The 15,526-nt window shown below is 36.6% G+C and overlaps 1 protein-coding gene across 5 annotated transcripts in view; it reads right to left on the reverse strand.

The window, feature by feature from the left end:
• Positions 1 to 15,526, reverse strand: part of TBC1D5 (TBC1 domain family member 5) — a 533,625-nt gene that overhangs the window by 131,223 nt on the left and 386,876 nt on the right. For all 5 annotated transcript variants that reach the window (XM_049629846.1, XM_049629847.1, XM_049629845.1 and 2 more), the window contains one exon: positions 8,285 to 8,427. In XM_049629846.1, the coding sequence (XP_049485803.1) occupies positions 8,285 to 8,427 (143 nt within the window). The remainder of the gene's footprint in view (positions 1 to 8,284; positions 8,428 to 15,526) is intronic.

The following is a 15,526-nucleotide window of genomic DNA, read 5'->3' on the forward strand; positions in this document are numbered from 1 at the left end:
CACTGGGCTCTGTGCTGACAACATGGAGCCTGCATGGGATTCTGTCTCTCTCTCTCTCTCTCTCTCCCCCCTCTCCTGCTTGCACTGTCTCTATCTCTCCCAAAAAAATAAACACTAAAGAAAAAGTCTATTGAAAAAAATCTAACCGTAAAAAAATGTGCTACTATTATGTATCAGCCTGTTAGTGAGATTTTAGAAAATTTTTAAACTAAAATATAAAGTAATATAAATGGTATTTGTAATTCAAAGGGTTATATTAATACTCATATCTGAGATGGTCATAAAGTGACTGGCAATATTTAATGTCTGAGTGGGAAGAGAGCTGGCAGTCAGGAAGTGCTTAAACACTCCTTTAAAAATAAGACCACTAATTTGTGTTTTGATAAAAACTCTGTGACACACTACTATGTAATTTAAGAGAGCCTTTGTTTCTTAGTCACCGAGGTTGGGTAAAGCTTTTCCAGAAAAGACAAATAAATTCAATTTGTAGTTGAAATAAACTGTATTTTGACATCAGTATAATATGGAACATAATCTTAACAAGAAAATAGAGAAACAGAAATTCTGGGGTAGGACAGATGGAAACACTGGCAGAGAAACAGGTAGCTGCTGAAGAGTTAGTAGAGATCTAAAATGAAAGAAAAAGGCACAGTTTCAAACTACCAAGATGACACAATTGCCATGCCAGGCCAGACCAAGGAATGGCTAAAGACACCCTACAGAAAACCCAGGAAAATTACAGTGTTGTGACATGTTTACGTTGGCGAAAAAACAAGGTAGGAAGTGGGTAGAAGTACCAAGAAGGAAAGTTTTCCATTTACAAAGTATTCAGAGCGAAAGTAAATTAAAAGAGACAATAACATTTAAGAGTTACTTTCTAGCTAGGAAAATCTACTGTTAAAAGAATTTGATTATAGTATTTTAGCTATTAATGCAATTTACAAGACAAATAAAAGGTATGGTATATTGTAAATGAGGGAAAATGTTTTTCTTTGGTGCTAATAAAAATTAAATCAATAAAAAACAAATGTAAAAATTTTTAGATACTTAAAAAGTAGACAATGCTTTCTTTACAAAAGCCATATTGAAAAGTGTATTTTAAAAAATCTATTTGAATTCATATTCTAAGAGTTTCTTCTGTCTTCTCAGCAATTACTGCATACATATCCATTCCACCAACCCACCCCAGGTCTCCAGGGTACCCTTCCATCTGAGATCACCCCATATACTGAACACATGAAAAGCTTCAGATGCTCTGAGGGTTAGGGAAGAATTGTAACACATGTGGTTCTGGTCCTGAAGAGCTAAAAATCTACTTTCGAAGATGGGACTAACATGCAAGAAAGAACAACATAAGATGGAGTATAATTAAATGCTATGCTGAATTGTATTGATTAAAATCTTATAGGAATGCAAAAGCGAGAGGTCAGTATGCGCTAGAATAATGGGGAAGGTTTGGGAAAAAGCTGTCTTGCCCTAGACCTGAAAACAGAAGCACCATTTAGGCAGATAGAGCCAGGGGAAGGAGGGAACCACACGAGTGACTTTATTTCAGTACAGAATAAGTCAGTAAAAACAATAGTGTGATGAGAGTATGGGTATTAATAAACTATTGCAGGAGTAATGGTTCATGATCAGATTTCCTTATCTCCTAACCTTTATTAATATACACAAACTTAATCCACATAATCCAGCAAAGAATTAAAAAAAACCACTTCTTATAACACATAAGAAAGTAAACGTGATGGTTTTATTAAAATGTTTGGGAATTATTCAGAAATGGATACCATGTATCTGTAGTAAAGCAAAAGTTTCATTCAAAGAACAGCCATTTGACCCCATCATTTCAATGGTTAAATTTTAAAATCTATACAGATAATGTTCATACTGTTATTCTTCCAATATGAAATTTTATTTATACTTCATAAAATCAAGGTAGGGCTTGAGGAACGGAAAAGGTGATGTAAGAACCAGCCTGCACGAGCCCTATGGTCTTGATCTGGCTTCCTAACTTCTAAACGTGGAGGTTGGGCTGAATCTCTGAAGCCTCAAAAAAATGCAACGTTTGTAGGAAATCTATTAAGTGGTTGAATACTCTACTTGCCTGACAAACTACTTTTAAAGTGAATGAAAGCTTGGTTCAAGGCAATGAAAGAAGACTGTAAGAATACTTTTGTTAAAAACTAAGTATGAGATACTGACAGTAGCTCACTACTGGGGCAGAACAAGAATGAAGCAGGGCACTTGGATCCCATCCCAAGTTCTAAACTGCTTAACTGCGAAGGGCACTGGAATAGAGTGCTAGAGCCGCTGCACCCAAGGTAGACTGGACAGTTCAAAACCAGAGAAACTTATTGTCGAAGTCCTCTAGAGCACATAAGTCTGAAGTCAAGGTGTTGATGGGGCCACGTTCCCCCTCAAACCTGCAGGGAAGAATCCTTCCTTGTGTCTTCTAGCTTCTAGTAGGCAGGGCTTGTTCCTTCATAGGCTCTGAGGGAACATCTGTCTTTGCCTTTCTCCTAGTTTGTGGTAACAGCTAAAAATCCTTGCTCCTTGGCTTGTAGATGCATCATTCCAATCTGTGCCTCTGTCTTCAAATGGCATTATTCTCCCGGTGTGTCTTTACATCAACTTTCCTCTTTGTATGCCTCTGGGCCCAAATTTTCTTTTTTCTTTTTCTTCTTTTTAAAAATTTTTAATGCTTATTTATTTTTCACAGACAGAGAGGGAGAGCACAAGTGGGAGAGGGGCAGAGAGATAGGGACACACAGACTCTGAAGTAGGCTCCAGGTTCTAAGCTGTCAGCACAGAGCCCAACATGGGGCTTGAACCCACGAACCGTGAGATCATGTCCCGAGCTGAAGTCCAACGCTTAACCGCCTGAGCCACCCAGGTGCCCTTAAATTTGCTTTTTCTCATAAGGACACTAGTCATATTGCACTACAGGCCCACCCCTCTTCCAATACGACCTCATCTTAACTAATTATATCTGCAACAAGCTATTTCCAAAAAGGTCATATTCTGAGGTACCAGAGGTTAGGACTTCAATATATCTTCAGGCCTCATTATCAGTGCTTGTAAAATCAGGATTTTAGACTAGATGCAGTGAATCTTAACCATTTTTTAGGTTATATATCCTTTTAAGAAGATGATGTAAGTTATATGCCTCTGGCCCAGGGAAACGCACATGTTCACAATGTTTTGCACAGCATCAGGATGATCACAGGCCCTTTGAAGTCCTGCACTGAACCCCTAGGGAGCTGCCGTCACTGGCGGAAGGCTCTTTTAGTTTCCCCAAGCGCACCATTCTTTGAGCTACAACTCTATCACCTACAGCTCCAAAAGAATGCGTGCAATGCCCATAGCCTCAGGTAGTGGAATTCATTTAGGATTTTTTGAATGAATGGGCTTGAAACTACTAGCAATAACTGAACATCATCACTCTGGATGCCCCAGGCAGTGCATGATGATTCAGAATCCACTGAGATAGAATAAAAACTTGACACCAAAGTTTCACTTGGAACAGACTGTCCACCTTCCTCTTGTCCTTCACCGTGGCCTAAAATGCAAGCTCATTTATTAGTACTGCCTCCCACGCATACTGCCCAGTCCTGTTCTGTGTCCTCTTTCTGCTATTCCTCTCCCTCTTAATCTTTTTCTTCTGAGGAAAAACTCTTTTCCCTCTGGACCCAGCTCTCTGCAACCTTCAGCAGTGAGGTGAGGGGTGCCATGGCTTCTGATATTACCATAAAACCTCCTTTCCCTCAAAAGTTCATGCCATACGTCTAAACCTTCATCATGCTCCTTCATCACTGCCATCTATGCACCATGATGGCAAGCAAATAGCAGGCGCTCAGTAAATTCTGATTGAATGGTTGATTCTTTGATAAATGACTGAATAAAAGCTGTTTTCTTGGTCATTCTTCTGCGTTTAGTTGAGGCTTTTAAAGTCTGGCCCGCTGTGCTCCCTTCTACATCTTTTCCTACCATGATTCTTGGTGAAGTGTCCACAGAGGACAAAACAAAAATCCCACCTCCTGTACAATCTCTTGATCTCTCCAATGACTTACTTACCTTCCCTTTACCTAACTCCAACCATCCGGGTCACACCCATAACTGCTCAATATCCTCTGTTTGACCACACCTCTGATGCTTTAAAGTCTCATACACCCTACCTTGAATCCCTTCATACTCTGATTTCCCCACAGTCTTTTCCTGGCCATGCTTCCCTCCCTACACATTCCAAATCACTCTCTCAGAAATGCACTCAACACCCTCCACCCTTTTGCTTCCCTTCAGTTCTGCCTAATTCATTTGCATGTGGGCCTAGCTTGGAGCCTAGATCATTATCTGCTTCCTTTGTATGCCTGGACTGCAGTGTGTGGCTCTGAAAATCCTAACCTTGAGGCCTGGTTCTATTGCCCACCATTAGTCTCTGCAGGACAGGATCTTCAACAGCTAGACCAGCTTGTCCTAGTCCATGGTCAGCCATCTCTCTCACACTCCCCAGGCATTCCCCTAAGCTCCCTAATCCTACCATGCCTCACTCACAGCAGACAACCTTGCCTCCTCCTGTATCAGACATGCAATTCCTCCACTTCCCATCTTCTCCACCAATCAACTAGTTTACTTTTGGAACCTGCCTAGTGCCTTCATCCAGGACCTGTACCAACTTTTATTCCTGTTCCATAGGACTCCTAACACCGTTCCGTTGCCTCTGAGCCCTTGTTTCTTCGATCACTTCACGCAAAAAATACTCATCAAGATTACTACATAACAGGCCCTGTTCTAGATGCTGGGATACGGTAGGGAAACCAAGACAGAAAAAATCCGGCCTCTTGCTGGGTGTTAGGGGAGTCGGTATGAAGAATAAACAATAAACAAAAACTTCAAGTAAACAGGATAATTTATCTTTTCATAGATCTCATCAATGGAACAGGGGGGGAAAACTAGTGTTGAACCTTGAGGGACCAACTTAAGACTGGTTGAGAAGTAAATCCTCAGTCGGTTCTCTCCAGCCTCCAGTGAGCTCTCGTCTTATTCTAAAGACAGCCATCCAACTTTCCTTGTCCCTCCACTAACCCCTACCTACATCTTTCTTCATCCCTGCTCTGCGGTCTTTAAAGATTACATGTGCTATCTCTACATACTTTCCTTTTTATTGATTTTTAAAGTTGAAACTGTAATCCATATAGAAAGCAATGGGAACAACAACAAAACTATAGAGAAAGCTCTTATACTTCTTACCTGTCTGGTCACTCTTCAACCCATCGCAATCCAGCCTCTGCTTTACCACTCCGCTAAACCATTCTGGCAAGGGTATCTGACGATTGTGCCCCTACAGGGCCAAGTGAATGGACATTCCCCCTTTACCTTACCGTACTCAGCACTCTCAACCCCCATTACCTCCCCTGGCTCAGATAACACAGTTTTGTGAGGTTACAACACAAGCCCTTTCTTCTCTGATGCCTTAAACACTGATGTTAAATACAGAGTTCTACCTTTGTCTATCTTCTCCTTCTATAAGCACCCACCTTAGGTAGGCTGACCATGTAATTCTTATGATCCTAACAGAGGGTCTTTGAGAGTACAAGAGGGCAGTATTAGTAATTATTACTCTTCATTAGCAGGTGTAAACCAAGACTGTCCCATACAAATCGGGATATATGGTCACCCTGCTGAGGTCACATGCAATATTATGGTGTTAACTAACACATACCTATTAAACATTTGTAAAACTAAATCTGTAGCCTTGATACTGACATTGAGCTTTGTTTTCCAAATCTTCAGGTTATGATTTCTCACAGATCGCATAATCAGTAGGGCCAAAATTTAATCATTTCCATTCTTAAAACATGCTAATCCTCATTTCCTAGCCAAGTTACACATATTACCTAGTCACTCAACTCCCCAAACTGGGGACTATTTTGGACTTCCTATTCCTCCTCACCCATATTTAGTCACCAAGACATGCTGATTTAATTTTGAAGACTTCTCTAATCTTTCATTTTTCCCTGAACAACTGTCATAACCTTTTATCTGGATTTCCTTCTTCTACTTTTGTCTCCTTTACGTCTGTTCTCCACAGTGCCGCCAGAGTGATCTAACAATGATACTTCTGCTCTGAACCCTTCCGGAGCTCCCTATTATTTACAGGATAAAGACTTTCATCACGATCCTATCCCTGTTCACTTCTTTGGTCTCATAACCTGTCAATCTCCATTTGCACACTAATACCAAATTACCTGCAAACACACACACACACACACACACACACACACACACACACACACTCCCCCATTAAGCTGTTTCTCAATTTTAAGCATTTGTTCATGCTGTCCCTTCCACCTGAAATTCAGATCCCCTTATTTAACTTGCTGACACTTACACCATTTTCTCTAGTCACTCACAGCTGACCTAGAGGGGAGTTCAGTACCTCTCCCGTAAACTTACATACTACCCATCCACACCTCAACCACAGCACTGGATATGTTAGTTTGAAATTAATTATGTCAGTCTTTCTTGCTAGTTGATAAACTTCTTGAGCATAAGGGCAATGACCCTAAAACTTAATAGTCATCCTATTTTTAGGAGATCTCATCCACTCTTATGGATTTAAACAAGCAAATTAAAATAAACTGGCCTAAATATTGAAAGGAATAAACAACTTCATTACTCCTGCATTTTTCCACATATGCGCATATGTTTTATAACATCAGTGGATGGACTGAAAGTGTGTAAGGGCTTCAGCTGCCAAAAATTCACCTGTTTTATGAAATTGATTTCAAAAAGTAGATCTCAGCATAGGAGACAGAATGATTAAATTACAAAATATACAGTTGTGATACACCAAAGTTAAGAAAAGAGCAAATACTTAATTGTTTAAGACTACAGAAAATCAGAATGTATTTCAACAGTTGTTTGCATTGGAATATTTTGTGAAAATATCCCAAACCATTTTTTTCTAAAAGAGTAAAACTCATTCCTTTTTTTTTTTTTAATTTACATTCAAAAATTCATACTGCTAACTAATTTGGATGTAAATTTTAAAAAATAAAAAATAAAAAAAAATTCATACTACTTTAAAATGAGAGAGTAGTATTGAATATCCTAAAATTTAGTATCCATCAACACTATCCAAACATCTTTCTCTACTTTCCAGATGTTACCTCTTATAATTTCCATGTTCTTCTATGATTAGCTCTGACTCAGAAAGAAGGAACTTTCCACTTTGTCTGTCAAAACCCAAACTATTTGACCTTCAAGGCACAGAAAAAACTCACAATTTTTAGATAAAATGTGGTGCTCCTGTCACTTATTCATTCAAGTAATTTTGGGGGAATTAAAAAAGTATAATCTAAAATTTTAAAGAATATTATTAGCATTACCAGAGGCATAAGAAGAGCATCTGGCACAACTGGTATTCAGTGAGCAAATAAAGAGAGCCACAAAGCAATGGAACAGTCGAGATCGTGAATGACTCCAAACAGTTTATGTTCTGCTGACAAAGTCCTACTCTTATGATAGTTTTTTTGTTTATTTCCTATTTAATCATCACTCTGTGCAGTCTTTCCTAATTATACTTTGGCTTACAAATCTTGTTTTGTGAACAGTGATTATTTTTCTGAGAAGGGAAACAATTTGAGGTATTTCGGAATTTAAAACATGCTCTGGTATTTTCTTCAAGCTGAAGATTACAAGAGTACTCACAACAGACAGGCACTGACTTTCCAGCTATGGCAAGCATCCCAAGGTAGATCTGATGAGATAGGAATACGTCTACCATTTGGCAATGTACTGAGAAACACATTTGGCCAAAATATAACTGAGAAGAAGTTAAAATATCTTTAAATGTAATATTTATTTTTTATTGGCAAGTTGTTGATACTACAAAAATAGCTCCAATCGCCTGATAAATATCTTTGAATACTCCCTACCTGTCAGAAGGTGGAGCTCTAAACATATCTGAAATATTGGCTTTTCATATGTGCTTTTCACATATGTGTGTAATGAGGAGATTAAAGCAGGAGTAAAGTCTTTGGAAAAATAGTTCTGAAGAATATTCCAATTCCCTCAGGATAAAATCACCCACATCTCCCAATATGTACATAGTTAACTAACAAAAAAGATATTTAGTGTGCTCCTTTGAAACTTCAATATATTACCTACTATAAAAAGGTAGGTATGGTAATTCAGAATAAAAGATAAAATATATTTAAAAGATAAAACAATTTAAAAACTCAGGACCACCTACTTGAATGTAGGCAAGGTCATTAACACTTACAAGCATCTCGGATGTAGAGTAACATGGCTATGAAGATATAATCAACTAAACTCAGGCTGAGGCCATCTGCAAACAAGGCATCCCAGACCACCAGAAGATCCTGCAGGGGGAACTCTCGTCCAAACAGTAGCCGGACCCACCGTCTGCAGAGAAACAAAACCAAAATTCAGAAAATAGTACTTTTGAGAGTAATATAAGGAAGAGTCATTTTCTACTATAACTGTGAAAAAAATTATAATTTTTTTAACTGATCACACTGAACAAATATTACATACTGAAAGTATAATACAGTGAAATCCAAGTTTCAAGCTTTCAGATCAATTTTGTAATTTTATAACTGGGCCACAATCATTAAAGTTTATTCCTATATGTATCAAACACTAGCAGAATATTTGAAAAGGGTAGAAATCTTTCATATTTAACAGAAATCCCAAACTCAAAATGCAAAAAGGACAATGAATGCACACTGGTCTGACAGTCACATCATATGTAAGGTTAGGATTAAAAAATAGAATTTTCCAAAATTTTATGAAAACTACTGATTTTGTTATTGTTGTTGTTGTTATTGTTGTTAACTGGAATTTTGCAAATGATTGTACGTACAACAAATTAACTATAGCTAAACAGAAAACTGCATTCTCACATTTCACTCTTTAAAATATTCATTTTAAAATTAAATGTGGGAAAAACAGGTATCTTTACTTTGGTCAAGCATAGATAGTTATTTCAAGCAAAACAAATAGTGATACTTTATTTTTAACTTTAGAATAGATATACCTCATCAGTGAGGTTATCTTTTTAGGGATGTTCTAAAATACATGGCCAGGAAAATGGGACATCTGTGCTATAAGTAGACATAATCAGCTTATAAGAATACTCAACAAGGTCTGTATATAATTATATGTCATAAACAGTTATACTTTAAACTTTCAATAAATGCCTGTAAGCTATTCATAAGTAATTCTTACAAGAAAATTAAAATAATTCACTTTGATATGCTTTTATCCATTTACCTCTAATTTTATATAACACGGCTACACTTTCCTTACACAAGACTTTCTCCGGGAATTTCAGCTAGAATTCTATGTGGTTCTGGCACATAACAAAGAAACAAAAATTCCAAATTTCGAGTATTCCAAATAGTACAGAACAGAGGAAATTCTTTAAAAAATAGTTAAAAGAGATCACCTCTTTGCAAAATTAGAAACCAAATATAACCATCTGTGGGGTTAAAGTGAGTCCTCCCCGCCAAAAAATTCAAATACTTTCTTCAGGGAGTATTATATTTAAGGATGAGTCAAAGCTGTGACAATATAGTGTATAATCACACATATGTATCACAGTTATTAGGAACCATATGATCAAATACTTAAGTTTCATTCATATTATCAAATTAATCAACAGATTAAATTGTATTTTCAGTTACATCTTAAATTATGATACTCAATTTTTCAGGAAAAAGATTTAAAGCCTAAGTAACATTTATCTTTTTAAAAGTGTAACAGTATCATTTACAATTTTTATCTATCTTTCAATTCTCACTCCACTGCTAATATGAGGTGTCTAAATATATATATATATATATTTTTTTTTTTTGGTCTAATATTTGTAATTATGTGGCTTCAGGAAAAATATTACTTCTCTACACACTTCTAACTCTTTCAAATTACAAATGTCAATATTTACTATTTTAAGAAGTACAAAAATATCTCTAAATTAAATAGGTTGCTCTTCTTGAAATGACAAAGAACCAACGAGTCTCACAAGGAGGATCAGGGGAACCAGAGAATGAGCAAATCAAAAAGCACCTGGATTCAACCATTTTAGCGACCTGTTTAAAAACAGGATCTTTAAACTGATAATTATATATGTATTATTAAATGAGTAAAACAGTTGGAATGTGGTCATTTACAGTTATTCAGCTGATACAACTGGAAGAAAAATTAATGAAAAAACTGGATCTAAAGTGTAACATGTTGATTGTAGTTGATAACACTGTATTGTATAATCAAAATTTGCCAAGAGAACTAACATATCCTCACCAAAAATAAATGAATGAATGAATCAATATAATATGTGAGATGATGGATGTGTTTACAAGATGGGAAAAACCCTTTCACAATGTACACATACATCAAATCGTTACAATGTACACTTTAAATATCATAATTTTATCTGCCAATTACACTTCAATAAAGCTGAAAAATAAAAATAAATAAGAATTATCCTGGTTTGATGGATAGGCAAATTTTGGCATTTTTGAAATATAAAATTCTGACATTTAACTGATCCTTCCTGGTTCAAATCTGGATGCCAGTATAAAATTCAAGAATCACACCTATATGATGGCATTAGCTACACTTGAGGTAAGCATAAGCATAATGTATAAACTTGTCCAATCACAATGTTGTAAAGAATTACACCTATAAAATGGTACTATGCCTTGAACTTGCTTCTTTCATTCATGGAGGTTATTTTAATACTTTCCTTATTTGAGTAAGCCTATTTAATAACTATGGCTGGTATTTCCTGGAAGACATTACTTTTCGTTAGCCTTCTTATGTGTAGAGGAAAAATGTTCTGTGTGTTTTTCCTGCTATCTCCTATTAAAAGCAAAATGACTGTTGAAAAAAGCTGACATCATCCATCATGCTATAACAGACATCATTTAGCAAAAAAAAGAAAAAAAAACTGAGGAAAGTTAATAGATACCACGGAGAATACAATACTATCTCTTTGCCCCTTGCTTAAAGCTCAGTCCTCTCATTTTCTTATGGACAGTTGCATTGTTAGTTTCATCACAGATGGTGCTTCAAGAGCCAAAGGAAAAAAAAATTAGCCTCTCTTTTTAAAGAAATAAGATATACATTCCTATTATTTCTATAACAAAATGCCCAAACTTCTCATGCAACTTTCCTGCTGATTAGGGTTATGTTAGCTTAGCTTCGGCGAGGACACCCCACTCATGCCTACATGCAACCATCTCGGCTGTGGCACTGTCAGGAGGGACAGCTGTAAATATCTCGCAATCTACATTGAATAAAACATATCATCAAAACTGCATAGAACGTAGGTCTTCAGTACTTTTAGATTCAATGTGTAATCTGTGATGTGCTGCTTTATAAATGTTTCACAGTGCTTTATTTTTGAAGTTTCACCTTGCCAAGTACACTGCTAAATAATTCCAGGGCAAGGACCAAAACGTGCATGCGTGCGCGCATGCGTGCATGCGTGCATATGTGTGTGTGTGTGTGTGTGAAAGGGACAGAGACAGAGACAGAGAGAGATAGATATCCAGAAAGTTCTTTGCAAAGAGCTCTGTACACTTTGCTAAGTGCTCTAAGTGTTTACCAAGGTCTTGATAAACTCACTGCAAAGCCACCTGTCATGCTACCGAGAGGCAAAGGTGTAGCTAAATTGAAAGTACAGGCAGTGATCTTGTTAGTGGCGGCATAAAAATAATTCAGGAAGTGGAAAAAAAAAACAGAAACACATAAGGAAAAGAATTTATTATTAGATGCCTGGCATGTTTCTTTTATATAAGACTGCTAGTAAGTTGTATATGCAAGGATATAAAATTAAAGCAAACCCAGTTTCCTCTATTTTATATGCGATTATAGGAAAATTAAAGCCAAATTCTCAAAATATTTAAGTAGTACTGTATGACTAATGGAATGCTTTGGGACCAACAATGACCTTATCAATAATTTAATCATTTTAATCCCTACTGGATTTAGTTCATACATATATTCACCACATACAAAATTTCCTGTGCTATTTTGGGCTTTCTTCATTGAGCTTAAAAGCCAAGGAAAAATTCCGTTCTTTATGGAATGAGTTACCAACAGAAATTATTTCAGTAAGCTTTTGTATTCTTAGAAAGGAAAACTTACTCGAAGAAATGAGGTCTTATAAAGAAGTCACTCCTAAAATTAACATGCTTTTATTGCAGTTAAAAATATTTAGCGTGAGTTTAATTTACACTTAAGGGTAGCATTAAGGCTTTCTTTTCCCCTTAAAGATAGCTTCAGTTTAATTGCTTGATACTATTAATCTTGCTTTAGGTATGTTACACCTGCAGATTGCAATGCTCATAATCGTACACATTTTATCACTTCTGATAGTACAATAATTCACATTTTACCAGACCGACTTAGAATTAAAATCTACAAAAACAAAAAAGACCATATGAGGTATTAAATTTAATAATAAACCACCCAAAGACAGGACAGTTGCTATGCCTGCTCTTATAACACGATTCTCATTTAAAATTTCTGTGTAATTAAGCTGCTATCCCCAGGGGATCAGTAACTCCTGATGGTATTATTGCTTGGTGAATGACCCATGGAAACACCAAGAGAAATCCATTTTTTTAGCAGTTTATGAAAATGACCAATTTGAGGTTTAACTAAACATAGCCTTCATCCAACATGGCTGAGGTAGGTTATACGTGCAGAAAGAAACACATATCTATCTTCCTTTCCTTTTCTTTTTCCTTTAATGACCCTTTAGTAAGATATAGGTATAGCCAGCTTAGAAGAACAAGTAAAATTAAAAAAAGGTATATTTGACTTAATTTAACAAACATCATAAAGGCATCTCAAGCAACCTGTGATCACCAAATGATAGCACTGGGTAACCATACTGGAACACAAGAGAACAAAGTCAGATTTTTGTTTAATGATATTAATTTTGCTTTTTTGCTTTCTGTTCACCTGTACTTTTCAAAGTAATTAATTAATTTTTAAATAACCCATGTCTGGTAGAGGATAAACCCAGAATCCAAATTCTGTATTAGTATCAGAGAAAAACAACAGCAAACCAAGTACTCCTATCTGTGGTTGGCAGCTCCTTGAAGAAGTTGAGGCTCTTCTTATTTGGGTTCCTTTGTACACAGTTCTTTTAAAATTAATTTACCCTGAGTTTTCCTTTACATCAACTCTGTGAAAATAGTCTTCAAATCAGAACCAAATATTACAGTTATTATAATTAGGGTCACAAGGCATTCTCATCTTTAATTCTAACTTCTTTGAAGAGCGACAAAAGATGGAAACCAAAATAAAGCATTTTTTCCCAATTTCACATTCTTCTAACAGTGCTGCAGAATACATCACTGGAAGCTGCTTAGCCTGTTTATTAATTTTTTTTTCTTTATCTAGTACTATTTCAACTCAGTCCTCTTAAAAATGTTTGGGATCTGCATGTGTCACAGAAAGATTTGAATACTTCAAGCCCATTAAACTCTGCTTCAAAAGTAAAAGGAACAGAAACTTTGAGTTAGTTATTATCTTTAAACAACTCAAATGTGCTTTCTATGGGCTCCTTGTAATCCATGGGTTGAACCCAGACTGAATTTGGCTTTCTGGGAAAACATGTTAAACTTAATTTAACCCCCACAGGATATGTATGCAAACTGTTAAAAGTACATTTTTAACTTTGGGGAAATCCTCTATTCTTTTCAGAGGGCAGTACATAGCCCTTTATTAAGGAAGGTTTCTTATTCCCAGAATAAGTTCCTAATAATTACCACCCATTCCTACTATAATTTATTCTCTTTGGCAAATGTTTGAAGCCATTTTGTCAGAACAACTGTAATACACCCTTTGCAAAAATAGTCTGAATGGAAAATAGAGCTGTGTATCTATGTTTTTCAGAGGTATAAGATGCTCACGAGAATGCTGAGCACAGAAGATGACTATCTTATGTTTAGAGGTTATAAAATCTTTGAGTATTTTCTCTCTCTCTCTCTCTCTCTCTCTCTCTCTCTCACACACACACACACACACACACACACACACTCATATACCCCTTTAAAATTTTTTTTTAAGTAGGCTCCATTCCCAATGTGGGGCTCAAACTCACGGCCTTGAGACCAAGAGTCACACATGCTCCGCCAACTGAGCCAGCCAGGCACCCCCACACCCCCCTCTTTTTTTTTTAATGTATACGTGCTATTTGGTTTACAAGTATGGTATTTCAAGGACTGAGTGATTTTAGGATGTGTGATTTACCCGCAATTCAAATAAAGCTAGTAAAAGATGGTATTACTTCAACAGACATTTAGTTGTATGAACAGGATGTGCTCTCTTTGAGAATTCTATTGTATATTCCAACCAGTATAGAGTTAGAATTTTAGCTCTACCTTGAGAAGACTATGGGGGTAAAAGTTGCTGAGAACTTTTTTTTTTTTTACCCTATCACTTACTTGGGCTCCACTACAAGTGAGTACTACTGGGCATCTGCTTGAGAAAATCACTTGGAAGCCACTACTGCCTTATAAGAACAACATGAAGTATTAATGTACATTTGGTGGTCATGTCAGGAAAATTAATTTTAGGCTCTGTGAATACTAGTCTTTATTCATACTAGAGACTATTTTTACTTCTAGAAAGTTTGTAAATAGCCTTCGTTGTGTCATTTTACCTCAGGAAAGGAAGTTATGACCAAATCAGTCTTCTAAAAGAGCATACAGACAATTGCTAAAAATAATTGCTCCTATCCTCCCTAATCTGAAACTCATTAAAAAAAAAACAAACTTGTGTTACTTTTTTTTTTAATTGTCACAGACCATTTCAAATACCAGTAGGATCTTAACCTCACTGAGTAACACTTTTCAATTTCCTCTGCATAAATCTTCTAATATATTTACACACATTGTTGGAAGAACTGACATGAGGCAAAGCACCAAGCGGAAAAATATCAGGATCTATGCAATTCAGGAAACAGGTAAGACCACAAGTCTGTTAGCTGGTAATATGTCATCAAGAAAGTCTGACTGAATTCATTCCAAAAAGGTAGCAGTGGTGCCGGATTCCTTTTGACCTCTTCTCACTTACCTATTGCTCTAAACACCCTCTGGATTGGTTTTACTGGCTCTGTCCTCCTTCTCTTCTTCCTGATCCCACAAGTCACCCTAACCCTGCCTGGCTGCTCAGAAGCTAGGACAGGTACTTCACTCAGGGCGGATGTTTGGAAGTTCCATTATCTACTGGTGTCACTGCTTCCCAATTACGTTTTCCAGAGGTGAGGTGCTGCTAAGCAAATTCGAGCTGAAGGGTTAGTTACTGGTAGTTTGGTTTGGCTTCTCTCCCTTCTCCAGCAGATCACAAGCTCCTTGGGGACATTCGGTATTGGACATAAAGTAGGGTATTAACAAAGTTTATTAAATTAATATGAATTCTCCTCCCCAGTCAGCTCTTCTTAGCCAGGGGTCTTCTTGATCTTGACCCTACATCCTTGTTC

Source organism: Panthera uncia, chromosome C2 (assembly GCF_023721935.1).
Source record: "Panthera uncia isolate 11264 chromosome C2, Puncia_PCG_1.0, whole genome shotgun sequence".
In the NCBI taxonomy this organism is placed as follows: Eukaryota; Metazoa; Chordata; class Mammalia; order Carnivora; family Felidae; genus Panthera; species Panthera uncia.